Genomic DNA, 26,214 nt, shown 5'->3' with positions numbered 1-26,214 from the left:
CTTCGGCAACTTGAATGTCGCTGATGAGATGAAAATGGAGAACAGAAACAACTAGTCCACGAGGGCAGAAAATTTCTGACCCGGTCGGGCATCGAATGCGGGAACCGAGGACCTAGCGGCAGCAACGATTAACATTAGACCACAGTCTGCGCACCATAAAATAATAAAACAAAATGATTATTATATCCTGTCAAATAATGGTTCTAATGGCTCTGAGCACTATGTGACTTAGCATCTATGGTCATCAGTCCCCTAGAACTTAGAACTACTTAAACCTAAGTAACCTAAGGACGTCACACAACACCCAGTCATCACGAGGCAGAGAAAATCCCTGACCCCGCTGGGAATCGAACCCGGGAACCCGGGCGTGGGAAGCGAGAACGCTACCGCACGACCACGAGCTGCGGACCTTGTCAAATAATGCTGTCTTTGTGTTTCATTCCAGTATTTAGGAGTAATGACTCAAAGGCGCAGCTGCCTCTTTTCGCTGTACCCCGCCTCTTGTCGGACTCTGATGTATGTGTCTGCTTGCAGGTACACAAAGACGGTCGTGGCATCCAGTCTGATCGCGCAGAAGTACAATCCAGAGCTGGAGTGGGTTCCAGTCACGCCCGACTCGCGCATTGCGGAGCTCAGCGACCAGCTGCGACACTTAAAGCAGGTAATGTAAGGCATTGCGCACCGCAATAGTTTATGTGCAGATTCCGCTACAGAAAACTCTAAAAGAAGAAACAGACTTGACACCGTCAATAAAATTCTTCTGAGTTTGAGACTGCATTGCCAACTATAAAATTCCTACGTTTCGGCGACTATTGCAAGACGCCTTCCTCAGGTTATATTGCTAACTGCGACGTTTACGTACAACAGACTTGACACCATCCACAGTACGATGGACATCAAAATAGAATTTCACGTCCTGCAATGTCCATAACTTCAGGAACTATAATGAAATACCATTTCCTTTCCTTTTTTTGCACATTAAAATGTCTTGCAACAGAACACATCCATAAATGGTGTACGGGCTTTTTTCTGTAAAACTGAAGCATGATGACTTGGTATGGAATCTACGAGTTGGTATCAAATATACACTGAAGCGCCAAAGAAGCTGCTACAGGCATGCGTATCAAATACAGAGATATGTAAACAGGCAGAATACGGCGCTGTGGTCGGCAACGCCTATATAAGACAATAAGTGTCTGGCGCAGTTGTTAGGTCGGTTACTGCTGCTGCAGTGGCAGGTCATCAACATTTAACTGAGTTTGAACGTGGTGTCATAGTCGGCGCACGAGCGATGGGACACAGCATCTCTGAGGCAGTGATGAAATGGGGACTTTCTCGTACGACTATTTAAAGGGTGTGCCGTAAATATCAGGAATCCGGTAAAATATCAAATCTCCGACATTGCTGCGGCCGGAAAGAAATCCTGCAAGAACAGGACCAACGACGACTGAACAGAATCATAGAGCGTGTCAGAAGTGCAACCCTTCCGCAAATTGCTGCAGATTTCAGTGCTGGGTCATCAACAGTTATTAGAGAGCGAACCATACAACGAAACATTATCGATATGGGCTTTCGGATCCGAAGGCCCAGTCGTGTACCCTTCGTGACTGCACGATCTGAATGATCTCTGGACGTCGGCTCTGGTTGTACTGTGCCACTTCCCTTTCATGGGTGCTCTGAATATTTGCCCTGGCCCTACGCCAGTTATCCTTGATTATTTCAGGACTAATATCATTGGGCAACAAATCATGAATGGACCAGATATTTGATAAAAGGGGAATTAATGGGGTAGGCAAACATGAGAGAAACAGAGGTAACCCTGTGCGCCTCATGTGTGGCGGTATTAAAGGCTGTATTCAGCCATGGCAAGGAAAGATTCCATTTAGTTTGAGCCTGAAAGTGGAAAACAATCAGAGAAGACTTTAGTTTACGAGTAACCCGTCTCACGAATGAATGATGGGTAAGAAAGTGTCGTGGTGATGTGTTTAACCCGTGATCGGAACAGAAGTTCCGAAACTCCCTTGCGCATCATCGCTGTCCTTCAGAAGACCGAAGCAAGAGAAAATCTTACTCAAAGCTTAATACTTTGTCTTGCAGTAAAACTGCTATTCGGAAGCAACCAGCTGAACTGAATAAACCCATCAGCCAACACATGGGATCTGTGGAAGAGGACTGACATAATAAAACGACGCTCCTTGGGAACCTCTGTCTGAGTGGATTGAAGCAACTCCCTATGCCCATCGGAACTCGGATTAGCCATCTTGCATTCCCGACACTAACCCTTTGTCGAACATCAAGATACAGACTGTGCCAAGTTAGGGACTCACAGACCTTGTGGCTAGTTTTATATACCCCAGATGGCTCCCCACAACAGAATTTTGATAATATTTGAAAACAGCCGGAACAAGGGCCGTAGGTACACATTTTAAGATCGTCATACCAGGGATCGCGTTGGCAGAGAATGTCCTTCTGTAGTTCATACTCAGGAACTTGATGACCCACTGTCAACTTCTCCCTGATGGAGCCCAACTTGGGATCCTGTTCTCGTTGCGCAGAATCAGCAAACAATACTGGAAACGTGGCAAGCACTGAATTAAGGAGACCTACCACCTCCTACACGTCGCATATTCTGCACAAGGTATCTACTACAACGTTATCGCACCTCCTGAAGTGGCACACGTTGAAATGGAAGCCAACCTCGCATTACGCCTAATTTTACGCAGACGAGCCAGAACCCAACTAAGGGCCTGGTTGTCAGTGTAAAGTGTGAATTCCCGGTGTTCAAGGTAGTACGCGAACAGGACAGTCAGAGCGTCCAACTGATAAGCAGAGTATTTCTTCTCAGCTGGAGACGGGCACATACAGACACAGGCTGGGAGCTCTGCTCTGCACGTTGCTCCTGAAGAAAAACGGCGTCAACCCCTGAGTTAGAAGCGTCGGCCTGGACCACGAAGGGTTGACTGAAGTCAGGAACAGCCAGACCATGGGAACTACTCAAAGCGATCTTAAGCAAATCAAAGACAGCCTCCTCTCCCTTCTTTCGCAACAGACTTAACAAAAAGAAAACTTCAGAAGAAATTTTCGGAAGAAGTCAAACATTTCAATGACACGGGCTACCGCTTTCTTAGTCTTAAGAGGGCAGAAACTAAATGCTCTGGTCCTAGACTGACCAGTCCTGACCCCATAAGCCGGGACTAAATGCCCGAGAAGAGATGCTTCACTACGAGCTAAGGTAACATTAGACGGTTTAACAGGCCCACTTGCCTCAGACGCTCCAAAACAAGTCGCAAGTGCTCCAAATGCTCGGAGAAGGTGGCACTGTAAATGACAGCATCCTCCTACACACGCTTGAGCTTCAGATCTCCGATCATGGAATCGAGTAACCTTAGAAAGAACTGCCACTCGGTAGAAAGGCCGAAGGGCACTTGGTTGAATTCATATCAGTTCCAGTCAGTGCAAAAGGCAGTGGCCGCCTTGAATTATTCGGCAAAGGGAAGCTGGCAATGTGCTTGTTTAAAATCGAAAACGGAAAAAATAGTAGGCCGCGGAAAACCATGGAAAACAACCGTCTAGACCAGAAAGAGGGACAGACGCCAAGATTGGTTTACTATTAATGATACGGTAGTCCAAAATGGGTCACAACCTCCCCCCCCCCCCCCCCCCAATTATTCTTAGGCACTAAAAATTGTCGATGATGCATATCGCGAGGTGGACGGCCTTATAACCCCCTCAAAAAGCATTATATATACCAACTCAGAAATACCTTCATCCTACACTATGTGATCAAAAGTATCCGAACACCCCCAACAACATACTTTTTACGTATTAGGTACATTGTACTGCCACATACTGCCCAGAACTCCATATCAGCGACCTCAGTAGTCATTAGACATTGTGAGAGAGCAGAATAGGGCGCTCCGCGGAACTCACGGATTTCGAACGTGGTCAGGTGATTGGGCGTCACTTGTGTCATACGTCTGTATGCGAGATTTTCACACTCCTGAACATTCCTAGGTCCACTTTTTCCGATGTGATAGTGATGTGGAAACGTGAAGGGGCGCATACGGTACAAAAGTGTACAGGCCGACCTCGTCTGTTGACTGACAGAGACCGCCGAAAATTGAAGAGGGTCGTAATGTGTAATAGGCAGACATCTACCCAGCTAATCACGCAGGAATTTCTAACTGCATCAGGATCCACTACAAGTATTATAACATTTAGGCGGGAGGTGACAAAACTAGGATATCATGGTCGAGCGGCTGCTCGTAAGCCACACAACATGCCGGTAAATGCCAAACGACGCCTCGCTTGCTGTAAAGAGCGTAAACACTAGACGTTTGTACAGTGGAAAAACGTTGTGTGGAATGACGAATCGCGGTACACAATGTGGCGATACGATGGCAGGGTGTGGGTATGGCGAATGCCCGGTGAACGTCATCTGCCAGCGTGTGTAGTGCCAACAGTAAAATTCGGAGGGGTGGTGTTATGATGTGGTCGTGTTTTTAAGGAGAGGGTTTACCCCTTGTTGTTTTGCGTGGCACTACCACAGCACAGGCCCACATTGATGTTTTAAACACCTTCCTCCTTCCCACTGTTGAAGAGCAATTCGGGGATGGTGATTGCATCTTTCAACACGATCGAGCACCCGTTCATAATACACGGCCTGTGGAGGAGTGGTTAGGCGACAATAACATCCCTGCAATGGACTGACCCGCACAGAATCCGGACCTAATTCCTACAGAACACCTTTGGGATGTTTTGGAACTCCGACTTCGTACCAGGCCTCACCGACCGACATCGATACCTCTTCTCAGTGCAGCACTCCGTGAAGAATGGGCTGCAATTTCCGAAGAAATCTTCCAGCACCTGATTGAAAGTATGCCTGCGAGAGTACCAGGAAGGCTAAGGGTGGGACAACACAATACTGAATTGCAGCATTACCGATGGAGGGCGCCACGGACTTATAAGTCATTTTCGGCCATGTGTCCGGATACTTTTGTTCACTTAGTGTAGGTGGAGACAGCCGTGAGGGTGACTGCCTGACTGGAAGACGGTCGGAATGTAAAATCCCATATTCACTTCGACGTCACACCCGGTTTATCTGTCAATACTTCCTGGGAACCATCAACATTTTAATGAGAACCTGTCTGGAGGTAAGTGTGCAACTTCGAACACTGCGGCAGTAGGCCTAACGCTGGTATTACAAAGAGCTGCCCTCCTAGGATGGAGTCAAGTGAAAGTTAACCTCAAGACGAAATCCAAAATAAAATTTCGCATGGGCCTAATCCAAAACGAATCTCACTTTGCCTACGAAATCACACCTGAAGAGGTCGGTGCTTAAACCCTCCGCCACCGACACCTTTATGGGCCAAGAAAATTCACCGAAGTGACAAGAAATGCACATGGATCCTACCAAAGGAACAGCTTGACCATTACCAGTTCTACAAGTTCGAGCCACAGGCTATAAATTGGGAAACATACAAATGATCCGTTATCGGGAGTACCACCGACTCATTAAGGGAAGACTGCTGCCGGAATCCAGCAGCGCACAGGCGGCTCATGACTGATGTACACGCACACAAATGGGAGAGGATTGTAGGACACCGTTTTTACGTTATTACATGTGTTGTGGCGTAACAAGCTTGCTACGCCACACTGGGAAGGGAGCCGAAAGAAGGGCACGCGTACACACACGCCGACTGGCGTCAATTCTGGAACAGGATAGTATTGAATGGTAGCAAGAAAAGTACGTAGCTGCTTTATACTTAACTTTTAATCTTGGTTTGTTTACAACGTTCTTCGTGAGACATTTATACGATAACTCTCAAACTAGGTAAGGCTACTGGCGCCTTGCTAGGTGGTAGCCATGGACTTAGCAGAAGGCTATTCTAACTGTCTCTCGGCAAATGAGAGGAAGGCTTCGTCCGTATTGTCGCTAGCAATGTCGTCCGTACAACTGGGGCGAGTGCTCGTCCGTATCTCGAGACCTGCCTTGTGGTGGCGCTAGGTCTGCGATCACACAGTGGCGACACGAGGGTCCGACATGTACTAAATGGACCGCGGCCGATTTAAGCTACCACCTAGCAAGTGTGGTGTCTGGCGGTGACACCACATTCCTCCCCCGCAAATCGGCGAACGGTCGTGAGATAAGGCTTCTGCCCGCCGTGGGGAGGACCCCATGTTGACGTATTCGATGAGGAGGGGAGCCTAACAACAGGCGAGGCTGTGCCACCCGCACCCGGCCATTCGGTCCGAGGGGAGCTAGGAAACGCCTGAATACCTAGTCCAGGGTGCACGTCAACATGCGGTGTATGCGCCCGTAAAGAGACAGGAGGGGCCGAAGGGTCGACCTCCATTGCGTCGGGGTACCCGACGCGCGAAGACGCCATGTGGTCCGGAGCGGGCAAGAGTTCCATGGCGGAGGACAGCTGGTCACGGGAAGCGATCGGCGGCGCGTGACCCAGGGAGGCGCTTGGCGGCTGCAGCGAAGCGTCGAATGCGGGCGGCGCCGGCGGGAGAAAAGGCGGCGGCGGCGGCGGCGGCGGCGGCGGCGGCGCGTCGCCATGGGGCAAAATGGAAGGCATCGTCGGTAACACCTGGGGATGAGGCGAGCCAGTAGATGGGTCCCCAGGGCGCTGACCGGACGGCACCGTCGCTGAAAGCAGACGGGGAGCGGCAGAACCCGTGCGGCGACAGAGGCGCAGCTGATTGAGATGCCGACGCACCTCACCAGAGGCCCCCAAAACCAAATACATCGCGCGGCCGAGGCAGCGAAGAATGCGCCCTGCGAGCCAACGCCGTGAACCGCAAAAGTTGCGATAGAATACAACGTCGCCTGGAGCAAAAGCAGGAGTCTGCCGCTGCACAGGAACCTGATGCGGCGGGTGCAGCAAAGACATCAAGGTGCGATGAGGACGACCGTGGAGCAACTCAGCCGGCGAGCGACCATCTCGGGGCTGAGAGCGATACGAAGACAAAAAGAGCAACAACACGTCCTCCCGAGAATGCGACTCTTTCAACTTCAACATCTGTGACTTGAAAGTCCGGACCAATCTTTCAGCGGCACCGTTTGACTGAAGCGAAAACGGCGCGGAAGTCAGATGTTGAATACCATTGGCCTTGCAGAATGACTGAAATTCTGCGGACATGAATTGTGGGCCATTGTCGGAAATAATAGTCTGCGGAAGACCTTCAATGCAAAAGATAGCAGACAACGCTTGGATGGTGGCAGATGACGACGTGGAAGACATCCGGACAACAAAAGGAAAATTACTGAAGGCATCTACCAGAACCAACCATCGAGCATTCCAGAATGGACCAGCAAAATCAATGTGCAAGCGTTGCCAAGGGGAAGTGGCTTTTGGCCATGCAAAGACTTTCCGCGGCGGCGCGGATTGTTGTTCGGCACACGTCATGCAAGAAGAACACATATTCGTAATCGCAGCATCGATTCCGAAGCAAGTACAGTGCTGACGAGCAAGTTGTTTCGTTCGCACTATACCCCAATGTCCTTGGTGAAGAAGCCGTAAAACAGAGGACTGTAACGAACGTGGGACCACGACTCTGGACTGATCATTATCAGAACGCAACAACAAAACACCACGTCGAACAAAAAGTCTCTCCTTGTGAGCAAAAAATCGGCGAACCAACGGATCCTCGATCCGAGACTTTGACAAAGGCCATTGCGTAGCAACAAAACGCAAAACAGTAGCAAGGACAGGGTCAGCAGCTGTGGCTGTAGCTACACGACGAAAATCAATCGGAAACGATTCGACCACTTCATCGGTTTCCGAATCAATGAACATGCAAGCAAGTTCGGAAGAATCGAATCTTTATCCTCAGCAACAGGCAAACGGGACAACGCATCGGCGTTTCCGTGCTTAGCAGTGGACCGATAGAAGATATCGTAGCGGTACTGCGAGAGGAGTATAGACCAGCGAATGAATTTCTGCGCTGTACGCGGAGGTACAGGCTTGTTCGGATGAAAAAGCGATGTCAAAGGTTTGTGGCCTGTGATGATGATAAAGTGACGACCATACAAGAAATCATGGAACTTAGTAACACGAAACACGAGAGCCAAAGCTGCTTTCTCTATCTGTGAGTAATTTCTTTGCGCAGCCGAGAGCAATTTTGACGCAAAGGCAATAGGGCGATCATGCGAGCCAACTTTGTGCGCAAGCACTGCACCGATCCCGAAATCCGACTCATCAACCATTAACAAAAGGGGTTTCTGGGGATCGAAAGGCGTGAGGCAAGTATTAGAAAGCAACGCCGATTTCAACTGGCGAAAGGCGCGTTCGCATTCCGTCGTCCAGACGAACGGAACACCTGTACGGCGTAAGCGATGAAGCGGAGCTGAAATGGAAGAGGCATTGCGCACATTCACTCACACCTTGTGATGCTAAATCGTGTAATGTTCTTGAGACCGCAACACGCAATGCGTGAGGAACATTGCGCGCTCTGAAAAATTTCGGTTGCGCGTTTACTTTCAGTTCCAAACGTGCTGCATAGTTTGTAGCGCAACCCAGGCCCGGTGCAAAAATGTCTGCAAATTCTTCACATAAGCGAGAAACACTGTCTGAAGGCACAGTCTGATGCACTGATAGGACCTGACTTACAATAGACATTTTAAACAACTGAAATAAATCTAAACCAAACAAGTTCACTGCAGTAGACGAACGAAGAACGTAAAATGACACAAGTTTTGTTTGTCCCTTGTAGGTTGCAAGAAGAGTGCACTGTCCTAACACAGGTATATTCTATCCTGAATAACTATGTAACTTAACATTTGCGGCACGCAACAGAGGTGCGCCCAGTTGTTTGTACGTGTCGTGATTAAGCAATGAAACTGCAGCTCCGGTATCGAGCTGGAATGGTATGACCTTGCCATGAAAGTCCAAATCTACAAAAAGTTTATTGTCCTGCTAACGACAAGAGCGACTGCCTCGTGCAATGTGAACTGATACAGGTACAGCATCACTTGCAAATTGACATTATTTCCGGCGACGTCGACGCACAGTTTTTGTGGGACGAACACAGTCATTGTTAGAGAAAGTGGCACTGGACGAAGCGGAATTAACTACATGAATATCCATGGGCGAAGGTCCACAAGCCTGAGTGTCCGCGGTTCGATTCCGGCGCGAAGCAAAGGGCTGGGAACGTTTGTGATTGTCTGATCTGAGCTTTTTCTGGCAAACACTTTGAACATGTCCTTTCCTATTGCAGAAAAAGCAAATAGCTTGGCGTGACGGGCAATGTTCACGCGAATGTCTAGTAGCACACTGTGGGCATGATTTCACTGCATGTGTATGCTGGCGCAGCACACCTGGTGTAGAGCGTGGCGGCAGCTGCGCAGACGTGCGCGAGGGCAGTTGACCGGGCCGCGCAGCGCGAGCGCGCCCGGCGGGCCGGTTAATGTTACACACTGCTGGCGAAGTTGCAAAAGATTCCTGAGCACAGTCAAGTGTGTTGTCTATCCAATATATCTATCACTTGTTGAAGGGAGGGATTAACTAGTTTCAAAATTTGCTCCCATATGCGAACATCAGAAACGTTCTGTGCAATTGCATCACGCACCATTGTATCTGAATAAGAAAGGCCACAGTCACATTCAAAGGCACAGTCCCTAGTAAGTCCTTGCAAAGTCGCAACCCACTCCCTATTAGTTTGACCGGCCTTACGTTTTGTACGAAAAAACGTATACCGTTTTGCAACCACATTAACTGTTTCTTTGAAATAGGCATCTAAAGCAGACAAAATTTCTTCGTAGGACAGAGTTGCTACGTCGTGTTGGGGAAACAATTTCACTATCACACGGTAGGTGGACACACCGACACAAGAAAGCAAAAACGGCTGCCGCTCATTACCTTGAATTCTGTAGGTGGATAGATGAAATCCGAACTGGCGGGACCACTCGGTCCACGACTCGTGCGCCGGGTCGTAGTGCCTAAAAGGCGGTGCAACTGCGAGTTGTGGCTGCGGTAGCGGTGAAGCGGCGGCTGCCGCATCGGTTTGAATGGCACGTTGACCCTGGACGAGCTGTCCAAGGGCATCCAATAACGCCTGCGTCTGCTGATTCTGCAAGCGATAAAATTCGGACAGTACATCTGGCGAAGCCATGACACAAGTAAATGTAAGCAATCAGAAAGAACACTTCTATCGTCGCCAATCTGTTGTGGCGTAACAAGCTTGCTATGCCACACTGGGAAGGGAGCCGAAAGAAGGGCACGCGTACACACACGCCGACTGGCGTCAATTCTGGAACAGGATAGTATTGAATGGTAGCAAGAAAAGTACGTAGCTGCTTTATACTTAACTTTTAATCTTGGTTTGTTTACAATGTTCGTCGTGAGACATTTATACGATAACTCTCAAACTAGGTAAGGCTACTGGTGCCTTGCTAGGTGGTAGCCATGGACTTAGCAGAAGGCTATTCTAACTGTCTCTCGGCAAATGAGAGGAAGGCTTCGTCCGTATTGTCGCTAGCAATGACGTCCGTACAACTGGGGCGAGTGCTCGTCCGTATCTCGAGACCTGCCTTGTGGTGGCGCTAGGTCTGCAATCACACAGTGGCGACACGAGGGTCCGACATGTACTAAATGGACCGCGGCCGATTTAAGCTACCACCTAGCAAGTGTGGTGTCTGGCGGTGACACCACAACATGTACTCGAGAACTTGAAAATGATGCACGCCTATGGTACATGTCAACTGTACTTAATACATCTGGTATATCATCGAGTGCTGCTAAAGAGCTCATAAACATTCCACATAGTCTACAGGTCGTGGTTCATTTGGGGATGATCATCTGACAGCCTCCACTTCCAACCGTTTCCTGACGGATTGCGTGACGAACTGCAACTGTTCTCCAAAATGCGTATTAGAATGTTGTTATGTGGATAATCATAATGTTCTGACCAGTAAGTGCAGTCGAGAATCTGGAAAATAAATATATGTGAGTGATAAATGATGTGAATTGGGAGAACGGGTGGGAGGCACACGTTACTTTCTTGGTAAGATCCCATGCAACAACGTGCCCAGACTTTGTGGTTGTGGATTTTTGTGATCTCTCCAAATTGCTTACGGTGAGTGCTGGGATGGTTACTTTCAAGAGACAATGGCAATTTTTCGTCGTTGGTTAATGAATGAGGCTAAGGGAATTAATTAAATGTATAGTAAAAGCCATACGATAATGATGATCGTCTGCATGACAAGTGCTAAAAAACGACTGACACTTGCCGAGAAACAATTGCCAGTTTCTACGGAACAACCAACGATTCCTACAGAATACCCGACTAACAGTACTAAAAGGAAATGCAGAGGTCGGGACGTGTTAATTGCAGCGAAGCCTGTTTACGAACGCTCTGTGTGCACTCGACACTTCATGGAGTACGGCGTTTGACGAAGGTGGCTGTGGAACCGATTAGCGCGACACTCCACTTGGTACAGCAACAGGAACAAATCTGCAAGACATCACGTGAATGCTTACGATCGTGGACGAGCAGCCGGACTCCTCGAAGCCGGTGCATGTGTCACTGCTGTGGCCAAGGTAATGCGTCACAAACAATCCTGTTGGACGAACATCCTCAACTGAGCATTATACCAGCGGTTGACAAAACCGCTACAGTTGCAAGGTTCTTTTATTATTATAAATATTCATTTGGTGTCAGTTACTATGATATATATCTTCGATATGCTGGTGTACTATGGGTGTGTTAGGCGGCTGTGGTGTTAGCCCATCTTCAGGTGGGTCCACCGCGGCGCTCGGAGTCACAGAAACAAGTTACGACACCTGAAGATGGGCGTATAAGAGCCCCAAACCGGTCGTGTCTTAAATAAAAGAATCTTACAACTGTAGCGATATTTTCAACCTCTGGAGTAATGCGTTTGTTCAAAAGTGCCACCTCGACATTTAAAAAGGCCAGTGACGGTGGAAATGTTATGCGAAAGCATACCGACCGTTGTGGACGGATGAACCGCAAGAGGGCCGATACGTAGCCCTAGTGACGAAAAGGAACAAACATCTAGGCAGATGGCTGCAGACCTTGGAAGCGCTACCAGGACTCATGTCTCTGCCACAACGATTTCGTGATCCGTTGCGATCAAATCAGGCTGGTTTGTATGCTCGATGACTGTTAAGTGCATCCGACTTCAATCACGCCATCGTCGAGAAGGAACTATTTGGGGTAGCGAGCACGTTAATTGGGGTCATCAACGGCGGTTCAGAGTTATGTTCTCCGACGAAATTGTGGCAAGTGTGGAGAGAGAGGGGGACAGGTTGCACATCACAGAATGCCTTTGCGACAGGTACCGTCACACAATAGTGGTACTGACAGGAAATTATTCTGGATCGTCTCCATCCATTTAGGGGTGCGATAGATCCCGACTCTCTGTTTATGGACAATAATGCTAGTCCACGTAGGAGCGCAGAGATGTCGGAAACATGGAAAGTGAAGGTATTGAGCGTATAGAATGGCCTGGGTACTCCACGGACCTAATTCCTATAGAGGATGACTGGGATGCTCTTGGCAGAGGTTTTTCTCAACAAACACCCCTCCTCGAAATGCTCAAGAACTGAAAACCGCTTTGAAAGAAGACCGGGACAATATCGCCCAAGGCTCCTCAACAGTTTGGTAGCCAGCGTGAGTAACAGGTTCAAAATGTGTCTTAATGCCCGAGGAGAGTCCGAGATCAAACTTTATGTTCGGAGTCTGACCTGTGTCAAACATGAAAGTTATTTTTGTCTGTTATCCTCTTCCCCATGTGCTAAAATCTCTACCATTTTTCGTTTTAAATATGCAACTCGTCCTCTATTACTAACGTAGCGTGTTTCATGTATTGATTATTCCTGTCCAACAATGTCTCCTTTCCTTAGGAACTGTCAAGAAGTGTACTTTGTAGGTATGATGAGTTGTCATAGGTGAATGGGACGGTGTGGGTCCAATAGTTGTCAACGCTGTGGTACGGATCATTGTAACGAGTGCACTTGCATATGAAGTTCAGTGTTGGGTTTGTATTGTAGTACGGGTCAAAGTGAGTGAAACAGTATTGTGCTACAGGTACCAAGCCTTTTCACTTTGAGCAGCACCGATACTGACGTCCACTTTAGGTGTACAGATCACCGCCAACAGCTGTCAAAAGTCTTGCCCAACACCACCGTCACCACCCCCCACTCATCCCCAACTTGCCTCTTCACAAGACAATGCGTGTATTATAATCACTCCTCGACTTCGGTATCACCCCTGAAAGGTTCCTGCGCTTACAGTTTTCTAGTCATAACTAAAAGTTTGTTCCAAATAAAACTAAACTTTTAAGTTCCATGACCATATTTTAGGCACTCGAAGTCCCAAATAATCAGTCAGAACATATATGAATGGCCATATACGCAATGCTTTCTCTCAGTACTGTTTTTTTAAACTAAATACTGCCAGACGATATTTTGTAGCTACTGCAATTTCTTTCTTTTTCGTTCTGTTTACAGGGTCCTTCACCACCAGAATCAGGTCATCATGAAGCTACAGTGTGTTCGTTTTAACTTCAGATAACTCAGTATCTCGTGAACGACGCATCATACAAGCAAAATGTTGTAGGTGAAAAGTTCATATTGATAACGGGTACGTCTGTCTCTACCACAACTGGCCACCTCCCAAGCACCCATCCCGCGTAGGAAGGGGGGGGGGGGGGCAGGTCAGTTTCTATTTTTCAACGGGAAACCCCGTTTTTACTGCATATTCGGATCCTAAGCCAAAAAATACGTACTGTTTACTCAAACCATTGTTTTACTTTCGCGGTAGATAGCGCTGTGATTGATAAATACAAAGTGTGCCTGTCGTTGCAATTAAGAACTGACGCGTCTGTTTCCACATTTCATTTACTACCTAAATGTAGACATTTGTGTTCTAACAATTCATATTTATACTATGCATTTACTTTAATTTTGGAAATTTGATTGATAGTGCGATATTGTAAGCCGTTTCAATATCTGGATATCCTTTCACTATCGCTTCATGGACATATGGTCTTGGTTTGTATTTCACCGGCCAGCGCGAAATTAACGGTGGTTGGGTGGAAACGCACATCGAAATCATCCACTGTGGAGGCGTTGTTCGAGGATGGCCACCGAAATAAAGCATTCCGATTCTCTGCGGGCTCACCACAGTCAATCCTTTAGAGAACAAAAAGCTACGTTACCGGTCAGTTAGTTTATTTGTCAGAAATCTCAATGTCTATATCTAGTATTTGTACTGTACAATCACATTTGTAACTCTCAAGTAACGTCTGAATATTAGTATCAACCGTTAGAACACAAAGGTTTACATTTACCTTGTAAATGGAACGTAGAATCAAATGCATCAGACTGTAATTGCAAAAACAGGCCCACTTCATATTTGTCGATTACAGCGCCATCTACCACGAATTGAAAACAATAGTTTTTAGTAAACCGTAAGTATTTTTTCGGCGTAGACCACCTGAAAATACAGAACTGACTCCGCCCTCGCAGGAGGGTGGTTCAGAGGTGGCGAGATACTGTATAGACAGACGTCCCCTTTCGCAATATTAACTTTTTACAGAGAACATTTTTCTCGTACGATGCGTCGTTCACGAGATATTTAACTGCCAGAGTTTAAAACAAACATCCTGTATATTCTGTAAGTGCCGGGCGGGGTGGCCGAGCGGTTCTAGGCGCTACAGTCTGGAACCGCGCGACCCCCACGGTCGCAGGTTCGAATCCTGCCTCGGGCATGGATGTGTGTGATGTCCTTAGTTAGGTTTAAGTAGCTCTAAGTTCTAGGGGACTCATGACCTAAGAACTTAAGTCCCATAGTGCTCAGAGCCATTTGAACTATTTTTTTATTCTACAGGGTGTTACAAAAAGGTACGGCCAAACTTTCATGAAACATTCCTCACACACAAAGAAAGAAGATATGTTATGTGGACATGTGTCCGGAAACGCTTACTTTCCATGTTAGAGCACATTTTATTACTTCTCTTCAAATCACATTAATCATGGAATGGAAACACACAGCAACAGAACGTACCAGCGCGACTTCAAACACTTTGTTACAGGAAATGTTCAATATGTCTTCCGTTAGCGAGGATACATGCATCCACCCTCCGTCGCATGGAATCCCTGATGCGCTGATGCAGCCCTGGAGAACGGCGCCCACAATACGAGCACGAAGAGTCACTACATTTGGTACCGGGCTTGTGTAGACAAGAGCTTTCAGATGCCCCCATAAATGAAAGTCAAGAGGGTTGAGGTCAGGAGAGCGTGGAGGCCATGGAATTGGTCCGCCTCTGCCAATCCATCGGTCACCGAATCTGTTGTTGAGAAGCGTACGAACACTTCAACTGAAATGTGCAGGAGCTCCATCGTGCATGAACCACATGTTGTGTCGTACTTGTAAAGGCACATGCTCCAGCAGCACAAGTAGAGTATCCCGTATGAAATGATGATAACGTGCTCCATTGAGCGTAGGTGGAAGAACATGGGGCCCAATCAAGACATCACCAACAATGCCTGCCCAAACGTTCACAGAAAATCTGTGTTGATGACGTGATTGCACAATTGCGTGCGGATTCTCGTCAGCCCACACATGTTGGTTGTGAAAATTTACTATTTGATCACGTTGGAATGAAGCCTCATCCGTAAAGAGAACATTTACACTGAAATGAGGATTGACACATTGTTGGATGAACCATTCGCAGAAGTGTACCCGTGGAGGCCAATCAGCTGCTGATAGTGCCTGCACACGCTGTACATGGTACGGATACAACTGGTTCTCCCGTAGCACTCTGCATACAGTGACGTGGTCAACGTTACCTTGTACAGCAGCAACGTCTCTGACACTGACATTAGGGTTATCGTCAACTGCACGAAGAATTGCCTCGTCCATTGCAGGTGTCCTCGTCGTTCTAGGTCTTCCCCAGTCGCGAGTCAGAGGCTGGAATGTTCCGTGCTCCCTAAGACGCCGATCAATTGCTTCGAACGTCTTCCTGTCGGGACACCTTCGTTCTGGAAATCTGTCTCGATACAAACTACCGCTCCACGGCTATTGCCCCGTGCTAATCCATACATCAAATGGGCATCTGCCAACTCCGCATTTGTAAACATTCCACTGACTGCAAAACCACGTTCGTGATGAACACTAACCTGTTGGTGCTACGTACTGATGTTCTTGATGCTAGTACTGTAGAGCAATGAGTCGCATGTCAACACAAGCACCGAAGTCAACATTACCTTCCTTCAATTGGGCCAACTGGCGGTTAATCGAGGAAGTACAGTACATACTGACGAAACTAAAATGAGCTCCAACATGGAAATTAAGCGTTTCCGGACACATGTCCACATAACATCTTTTCTTTATTTGTGTGTGAGGAATGTTTCCTGAAAGTTTGGCCGTACCTTTTTGTAACATCCTGTTTAAGTAAAATAGTTGCTATTTAATGTTATCAAGTTGTGACCGTTAGCAGCTGTAATGAGGACTTCTGACGTGCGGCTGGTGCGCAGGTGGCGGTCAGCCAGTTGACGGAAGCCCCCACGGCGCTGTCCCTCGTCCGCTACGTGGAGGGCAGTGGCGGCGACCGAGAACCCCCTGGTAGCTGGGACAGCGAGCCGGAGGACGGCTGGAGGGGAGAGGGCTCCGGCTCTGGAGAGAAGCCAGTCGGTAAGTGTGCGCCGGCTGCAGCCGAGGCCACGTCAGCTGGCGGCGCACTTTCCACCACACACCCCACACACTATGACGTCGTAACTCTTCTTCCACTTTCACAGAAAACGAAACGTACACAGGGTGTCTATAAAGTCCTGCTATAATTTCAAAAAGTTATAACTTGGAAACGATCAGAGTCAGAGCACCGTGGCTCGTTGTAAAACGTTTAGCAGCCGTCAAACCTATTTTCTGTTATGACGAAATTTCAGTAAATGTCCCACTCGTCGCTTGTAGAATGTCAAGCCGATACTCCAGTTCTGCCCATCTTCATGTCAGCACTGCAGCATCAACAGTTCTGACTGCTCGATTCGTGCACGAAGAGCAGCAATTTCCTTGATTGGTGATAAGTACACGCGATCCTCGGGGTAACTGCACAAAAAGAATTGTAATGGCGTGACGTCGGGACCCGTCCATCCCTTCGGAAATGTGTCATTAAGCATATTCAGCAAGTTCAAATTCCTATATGGGGGCGCATCACCTTGCTGGAGCCGCGCGGGGTAGCCGCGTTGTCTCAGGCGCCTTGCCACGGTACGCGCGGCTCACCCCGTCGGAGGTTCGAGTCCTCCCTCGGGCAAAGCTTTGTGTGTTGTCCTTACCGTAAGTTAATTTACGTTAGATTAAGTACACTACCAGTCATTAAAATTGCTACACCACGAAGATGACGTGCTACAGACGCGCAATTTAACCGACAGGAAAGATCCTGTGATATGCAAATGATTAGCTCTTCAGAGCATTCACCCAAGGTTGGCGCCGGTGGCGACACCTACAACGAGCTGACATGAGGATAGTTTCCAACCGGTTTCTCGTACACAAACAGCAGTTGACCGGCGTTGCCTGGTGAAACGTTGTTGTGATGCCTCGTGTAAGGAGGAGAAATGCGTACCATCACGTGTCCGACTTTGATAAAGGTGGGATTGTAGCCTATCGCGATTGCGGTTTATCGTATCGCGACATTGCTGCTCGCGTTTATCTAGGTCCAATGACTGTTGGCAGAATACGGAATCGGTGGGTTCAGGAGGGTAATACGGAACGCCGTGCTGCATCCCAACGGCCTCGTATCACTAGCAGTCGAGATGACAGGCATCTTATCCGCATGGCTGTAACGGATCGTGCAGCCACGTCTCGATCCCTGAGTCAACAGATGGGGACGTTCAGAAGACAACAACCATCTGCACGAACAGTTCGACGACGTTTGCAGCAGCATGGACTATCAGCTCGGAGACCATGGCTGCGGTTACCCTTGACGCTGCATCACAGACAGGAGCACCTGCGTTGGTGTACTCAATGACGCACCTGGGTGCATGAATGGCAAAACGTCATTTTTTTCGGATGAATCCAGGTTCTGTTTACAGCATCATGATGGTCGCATCCGAGTTTGGCGACATCACATCTTGGGTCTACAGTAACAGAAAATGTGTCATCACTTCCAGGTAGTCATTTCCGTTATGGTTTTCTGGGGCGAAGAAAAATGGTTTTGTGACCCTAACGTGCATCAGGCCAGAACAAAAATTAAGCTTCTCCCTATCACTAGCTCGCGTCCGTAGTCGAATACTACACGTGCACCCCGGGTATTGCTAAATGATCTAGAATGAATAGGCAGCCAGACTAGATATTGAATTTCCTGGCTACAGACATGCAGACAAATCGAAATCAAAAAGTTTTAAAAATGGAGCTTTACAGGACCAACTGATTAAAAGACTTGACCCTTCAATCCCAATAAGCCATTTAAATATAGAAAGTACTAGCCGAGGTAAAAGCGAGTACCTATCTAAACTCGTTGCAGATAGTGATACTGACGTTGTTCTAATCCCGGAAACACATTCTCCAACTGTGGAAGATCTGCGTAGAAGAGGTAGGATCCGTGGCTACGATCTTATGGGTGCTACGTATCACAGTGTTTATGATGTGGCCACCTATGTAAGGCGCAATGTCGAGCATGCTCGTCTCATTTCGACAAATACGGAAAATGATATCCATTATGTCTCTATGCAACTGGAGGAGACAATTATAAACAATATGTACAAGCCACCAAATGTGTCACGGCCACTGGATGTCCTGCCAGTTACTGCCCTTCCATCGATTTATGCTGGAGATTTTAATAGTCACTACCGTCACTGGAACTATGCATGTGACAGTGAGTGTGGTGTTGCACTCAACGACTGGGCTGAAAATGAAAATCTATACCTGGTTTATGATGCCAAGGACTTGGGAACTTTCAGATCGTCCGCTTGGCGAAGAGATTACAACCCGGAGCTCTGCTTCGTGTTCCGGGACTGCAAAGGGCGCCCAGCGCCTGTATCCAGAAAGGTCATACCTAATCTCCCACGCCGCCAGCACTGTCCAGTAATCCTCGATATGGGGCTCTCTGTCCCAATAGCGAGATCTGTACCACGACCCGCATGGAATTTCCGTAGGGCTGATTGGCGGAGTTTTGCTGACCACCTACATAAATATATCTGTTTTATTCCACCAGAACCTAAAAACTACCCTCGATTCGTCGTGGCTGTTCTTACTGCTACTAAGAAGTTAATCCCTCGTGGGTACATGAAAGGAATATACACCAGGCTGGATTGAGCATTGTGACAACTTAATGAACAGTATAGCGAAACTGGCGACAGCGATATTGCAGACGACCTCCTTCAATGTTTTGACGCTGCTAGAAGAGTGCGATGGTGTGAGATGGTGGAAAATGTTAACTTCAGACATTCAAGTAGAAAGGCACGGAGCCTTCTGCGTAAGCTTGGCGGAGCCTTCAATAAACCCGGGCAGAGACCCGGTATTTCAAGTAACCAAACCGCTAATCATATAGTTGAAACATCTAGACCATCCCGTGAGCATACTTCTAAAATGAAACAAGATCTCACCTCTCTAAAAGCACAGTGCCCAACCTAAGCCAGTTCCTCTTCACCATTTACACTGGCTGAATTGGATGAGGCCTTGAAACAAACTAAACATGGTGTGGATAATATATACTCGGAATTTCAGATAAACATGGGTAATGGTGGAAGAAAATGGCTGATCCGCTTCTTCTCCAACATCCCAGATAGTGGAACATTGCCTATCGAGTTAAAGAAAGAAAAATAGTGGCAATTTTGAAACCAGGCAAACCAGCTGACCACCCACAAAGCTTCAGACCAATTTCCCCCTTGAGCTGCACTTATAAACTCTTGGAGAGGCTCATCTATAACAGAATTAGCGGCTTCATTCTGGAACGTATTCCAGCTGAGAAAGCGGGTTTTCAGGCCATAGAGAAGTTGCTTCGGCCAAGTAATGGCCCTAAGAACTTTCATAGAGGCTGGTTTCCAAGAAAAGGTGAAGACACCTGTCGCGTTCGTAGACCTAACTGCAGCATATGACACAGTATGGAGAGAAGGCATGGAGTAAAAATTACCAAAAACAATCCGATGCCGGAAAACGGTAACTCTCATCAATACCATGATAAACAAGGGAGGTTTGCTGTTGATAACGCAACATTAAATCGATTCTTTACATTTCATTTTGTATTACCATTCATTATTGCAGCTATGGCAACAATTCACTTATTCTTTCTCCATCAAACAGGGTAGATATATGCGTGTTTACTTGGGAGAAAATGTGAGCAAGGAGAGGAAATTAAGTAATGGTCTACCACAGGGATCCGTCTTAGCGCCCCTATTATTAGACATACACTCCTGGAAATGGAAAAAAGAACACATTGACACCGGTGTGTCAGACCCACCATACTTGCTCCGGATACTGCGAGAGGGCTGTACAAGCAATGATCACTCGCACGGCACAGCGGACACACCAGGAACCGCGGTGTTGGCCATCGAATGGCGCTAGCTGCGCAGCATTTGTGCACCGCCGCCGTCAGTGTCAGCCAGTTTGCCGTGGCATACGGAGCTCCATCGCAGTCTTTAACACTGGTAGCATGCCGCGACAGCGTGGACGTGAACCGTATGTGCAGTTGACGGACTTTGAGCGAGGGCGTATAGTGGGCATGCGGGAGGCCGGGTGGATGTACCGCCGAATTGCTCAACACGTGGGGCGTGAGGTCTCCACAGTACATCGATGTTGTCGCCAGTGGTCAGCGGAAGGTGCACGTGCCCGTCGACCTGGGACCGGACCTCAGCGACGCACGGATGCACGCCAAGACCGTAGGATCCTACGCAGTGCCGTAGGGGACCGCACCGCCACTTCCCAGCAAATTAGGGACACTGTTGCTCCTGGGGTATCGGCGAGGACCATTCGCAACCGTCTCCATGAAGCTGGGCTACGGTCCCGCACACCGTTAGGCCGTCTTCCGCTCACGCCCCAACATCGTGCAGCCCGCCTCCAGTGGTGTCGCGACAGGCGTGAATGGAGGGACGAATGGAGACGTGTCGTCTTCAGCGATGAGAGTCGCTTCTGCCTTGGTGCCAATGATGGTCGTATGCGTGTTTGGCGCCGTGCAGGTGAGCGCCACAATCCGGACTGCATACGACCGAGGCACACAGGGCCAACACCCGGCATCATGGTGTGGGGAGCGATCTCCTACACTGGCCGTACACCACTGGTGATCGTCGAGGGGACACTGAATAGTGCACGGTACATCCAAACCGTCATCGAACCCATCGTTCTACCATTCCTAGACCGGCAAGGGAACTTGCTGTTCCAACAGGACAATGCACGTCCGCATGTATCCCGTGCCACCCAACGTGCTCTAGAAGGTGTAAGTCAACTACCCTGGCCAGCAAGATCTCCGGATCTGTCCCCCATTGAGCATGTTTGGGACTGGATGAAGCGTCGTCTCACGCGGTCTGCACGTCCAGCACGAACGTTGGTCCAACTGAGGCGCCAGGTGGAAATGGCATGGCAAGCCGTTCCACAGGACTACGTCCAGCATCTCTACGATCGTCTCCATGGGAGAATAGCAGCCTGCATTGCTGCGAAAGGTGGATATACACTGTACTAGTGCCGACATTGTGCATGCTCTGTTGCCTGTGTCTATGTGCCTGTGGTTCTGTCAGTGTGATCATGTGATGTATCTGACCCCAGGAATGTGTCAATAAAGTTTCCCCTTCCTGGGACAATGAATTCACGGTGTTCTTATTTCAATTTCCAGGAGTGTATATAGCTCCGATGCCAGTACCAGGTCAACAAAATTCTGCTACGCAGACGATATCGCTCTTGCTTGTAAAACCAAGTATCTAGGATGAGCGGAGACAATTCTCACAGAAGATCTAGCCTTCATGAGCGCCTATTTTAGCAAGTGGCGACTTAAACCCAGTACAAGTAAAACTGAAGTATTTACATTCTATCGGAGAGACAAATTAGGTAATGCGGAGCTCAGAGTGAAACTTAACGGAAACACTCTTTGCCGTAACAAGTACCCCAAGTACCTTGGTGGCACCCTTGACCGCACCCTTTCATATAGAAAACATCTTGAAAATACTGCTGCCAAGATAAAAACTCGTAACAGTATTATTTAAAAATTGTGTGGAATGACGTGGGGAGCTTCTGCAGATACCTTGCGCACATCACCCATTGCGCTGGTGTTCTCAGCAGACGAGTATTGTGCCCCGGTGTGGCTAAACAGCTGCCACACAAACTTGATCGACGTCCAGTTGAACCACACTATGCGGTTAATAAGAGGGGCAATCGGACCAACACCGATTTACTGGCTTCCTCTGATGAGTAACATCTATCCACTCGCAATCTGCAGAAGAGAGGCCTTGCTTAGGGAATACCGCAAGATGAAGGAGAACGTGGAATTACCCATTCAGGAAGACATACCAAGTTTACGACGAAATAGACTCAGTTCAAGAAACCCTCCACTGCGGCAAGCACAAGAACTAGACGCCAGCAACACTGGTGTGAGAGACCTGTGGGACCAAAGCTGTCAGCGTATTGAAAATCCTGAAGAGCGTGAGTTGTTCAGAAAGTGTAATTCTGATACTGCTGGCACAGAACTCGACAGGAAACTGTGGGTCACACTGAGCAGAGCCAGCACTGGGCACGGCCGATGCGCAGACTCTCATTGCAGATGGTGTGCTGCAGAGTCTCCGGCTTGTGACTGCGGGGCTCTGAAATCAAGCTCATTAGGGATGGATGCCCCTTACGCTCGTACCTGGCAAGTTGGAGCGACCTCATAAAAGCTGATGATACGGCTCTTATATGGATTGGGAACCTAGATATTGACATTTAGTTAGTTTTATATGTAGTTTGTGTATTTTCATATTCCTGTTATACATAGTATTACTAATGTTATATACCTGTAATTTTAAACTGCATGTGATCTATACGAATAAATAAATAAATAAAATCCCTATCAAGGAATTGTTCACGTGCGTTGTGTGGGTTTTTGGAGCCCCAAATCCTAATGTGACGACTAACATGACGAGAATTGTAGAATGTTACTACATCGGGAAACGGGCACTTTTTCAAATAGTGACCTTGGAGGCCAGAACAGAACACGTGAATCCATACCACAAACGGCGATAGTTTCCTTGTAATACTTCGACCATTTGCCCTTCGTATGCTAAAGGCATAATAGCTTATCTAATGCTTTATGCTTCCTGTACTTCGTGTGATCCATGACGAATTGACTTACGGGGGCTTCGTCGAAGTGCTGCTTGCACTCTGACAATACGTGCCTGAGACACAGGAGGACGTCCACTTCGGCGGAAATCTTTATCACTCCCCGTCTCTGTGGGTTTCCTAACCACTTCATTATGTTTGTTTTTGCAGTGGTGCCCTCCCTTTCTGGTGTCGATAATTCCGCAGATTTACGTTCTGCATACCACACTACACATTGCTCCTCCTTCTGACCTGTCGCTGTTTTAATGGACCCCAGAGAAATCCACAACAAAGCACAAAGAAAAAACTATAAGAGATTAAACGTTTTACAGCAAACCCCGATTCTGTATTTCTAATAGTTTCCCAGTTGCGATTTTTTTTAATCACAATGGAACTTTACAGACACTCTCTGCCCATTAAATGAAACGAGTGTACACTGGAATTCATCGCTGTGCTTAAGCAGCTCCAAGTGTAGTAGTTTAGAAAATGGTTCTCATGTGCAACATTCACGCGAAGCTTTCAGCGAGGGGCGAGCTTTTCCTGAAGGCAGGACTCTAATACACCGTATTATTCCTCGCTGTTTTTTTTCTACAAAACCCTGTTTGACAACATAATCTCCGTTCAATACCATGGCCTTACTGAGAGGCCCTGTATGCCCACATGGAACGAATCCATTCGTCGACGCCAGAGGCAACGTCTTCTTGCGTCAGTAACCTCGTTACACATCCACCTACTGCTTCCCACGGAGTGCATCCTTCAACGAGCCAAACAGGTAGAAGTCGCAAATCCGGGCTGTAGCGCGGATGAAGAATAACAGTCCAGTGAAGCTTTGTGAGCTCCTCCCGGGTGCGCAGACTTGTGTCGTGGAGAAGGAGACGTTTGTTTGCTCCTATGCAGAGACGAACGCGCTGGAGTCGTTTGTTCAATTTTCTGAGGGTAGCCTCTCCGGTCCTCCGCGTGCTGGCCGGCCGGATACAGTTATCGCCCTTGCCATGCTGGAACGTGAGGACACTCTTACACGATGTGACGGATGGATCACAGACAGCGCGCTGGTCAGCTGGAAGTCTCTGTTGGCAGTGTCGACACAGCCGTCCACCAGTTGGGGTACGCAGAGGTGAGTGCACGCCAGGTTCCTCGCCACCTAACAGTAGACCATAAAGAGCAATGAAGGACCAGCTGTGCGGAGTTGCACGACCGTCACGAGGCTGATCGTGAAAATTTTTTGTGGAACATCTTCACAGGTGATGAAACATGGGTTCATCATTTCGAACCGAAAACAATATGGCTACGTAAGGAGTGACGCCACCCCACCTATCCTCCGAAGAAGAAGTTGGGCGCCACACCCCTCACCGAGCGAGGTGGCGCAGTGGTTAGCACACTGGACTCGCATTCGGGAGGACGACGGTTCAATCCCGTCTCCAGCCATCCTGATTTAGGTTTTCCGTGATTTCCCTAAATCGTTTGAGGCAAATGCCGGGATGGTTCCTTTGAAAGGGCACGGCCGATTTCCTTCCCAATCCTTCCCTAACCCGAGCTTGCGCTCCGTCTCTAATGACCTCGTTGTCGACGGGACGTTGAACACTAACCACCACCACCACCACCCCCACACCCCTCAGCCCGTCAAATCATGGCGACAGTTTGTTTGAAATATTCCATCACGCCACAACCATCGACTCTGAAGTGTATTGTGCTACCCCCATGAAACTGAAGAAACAACTTCTCCTTGCTCGTCGCCACAAAAATGCAAACGAACTTCTAATGACAACGTAAGGCCTCACGCAAGTTTTTGCGCCCGAGAGAAACTCACAAAACTTCACTGGACTGTTCTTCTTCATCCACCCTACAGCCTGGATGTCGCACCTTCCGACTTCCGTCTGTCCGGACCAATGAAGGATGGGAAGCAGTACGTGGATGATACGGAGGTTGCTGATGCAGCAAGACGCTGGATTCGACGTCGACGTCGAAGAGTAGAGTGGTGCCACACGGGCACACGGGCCCTGCCACTAAGGTGGCGTAAGGCCGTCGCATTGAACAGAGATCGCGTTGAGAAGCAGGGTTTTGCACTCATAAGAATGCGGGATAACATGGTGTATTAGAGTCCTGCAAGAAACAAACATGTTTTCAGAAAGAAGTGTTGCATTACTTACTGAACATCCCTCGTAGCTTTTCTTTTACTTCCACAGAAAGGGAAACGTAGAAGATATTCATAAATTTCCCCTATCATTTCCGAAAATCATAACTGGGAAGCTATTCGAGACAGAACGTCGTGATTTTTTATAAATATATCCTCCCTGTAGAGGAATATACGTAACGTGCGAGTGCAGCTTGTGACACAAGGACGACGACATACCGAGGTTTGGGTCTGTCCATGATTCGTGCACGGGTGACCGAAGCCGTTAAGGCGACCGTTGGCGTAAAACGGGTCGGAGTCCAGGTCCGACTCAAGCTTTCACTGTCGTCATGCACGCGTGCCAGAACGACTATTCCATCGCACTTCTTAATGACACAGACACTGTTGTTTAGTATCACGGATGTGTTCACGTGTGTGGTGTCGGTGTCAGGAGCCACAAATCCCAACGTTGTGGCGGCTCGCATATCCAGAATTGTGAAACGTTACTTCATCTGGAAACGGGTATATTTTCAAGAAGTCATTCTAAGCGACTATGGAGGCCAGTATAGATGACGCGGATGAATACCACAGTGGACGATCGTTTGGCTGTATTACAAAATTACGTGACCACTAATATAACACGTTACGAGCAGTCGTTCTTCGTTCCTGCAATTCGCGCGATGCACGACGGGTTGACTTGCTGGGGGTGAATTGAAATTCAGTCATCAAGTCTGTCAACACGTGCTTGGGAACTAGTCGTACTTCCACTTCGACGAAAATCTTTGACACTGCTTGTCTCTTTAAAGCTTTTGAACCAACTCATTGTGCTTGCTTTTTCCGGTGTTGACCTCTCATACTGG

General features: G+C 48.1%; 1 protein-coding gene across 1 annotated transcript in view; it reads left to right on the top strand.

Moving 5' to 3' along the window:
- The window catches only part of LOC126458641 (glypican-5-like), a 415,406-nt gene that overhangs the window by 364,092 nt on the left and 25,100 nt on the right, over window positions 1-26,214 (top strand). The window contains exons 7-8 of the mRNA XM_050095808.1: window positions 535-661; window positions 16,509-16,665. Of these exons, the coding sequence (XP_049951765.1) occupies window positions 535-661; window positions 16,509-16,665 (284 nt within the window). The remainder of the gene's footprint in view (window positions 1-534; window positions 662-16,508; window positions 16,666-26,214) is intronic.

Source organism: Schistocerca serialis, chromosome 2, assembly GCF_023864345.2.
Source record: "Schistocerca serialis cubense isolate TAMUIC-IGC-003099 chromosome 2, iqSchSeri2.2, whole genome shotgun sequence".
Lineage (NCBI taxonomy): Eukaryota > Metazoa > Arthropoda > Insecta > Orthoptera > Acrididae > Schistocerca > Schistocerca serialis.
Note: the sequence above shows the minus strand (reverse complement) of the source record. Positions and strands in the feature narration are given on the sequence as shown.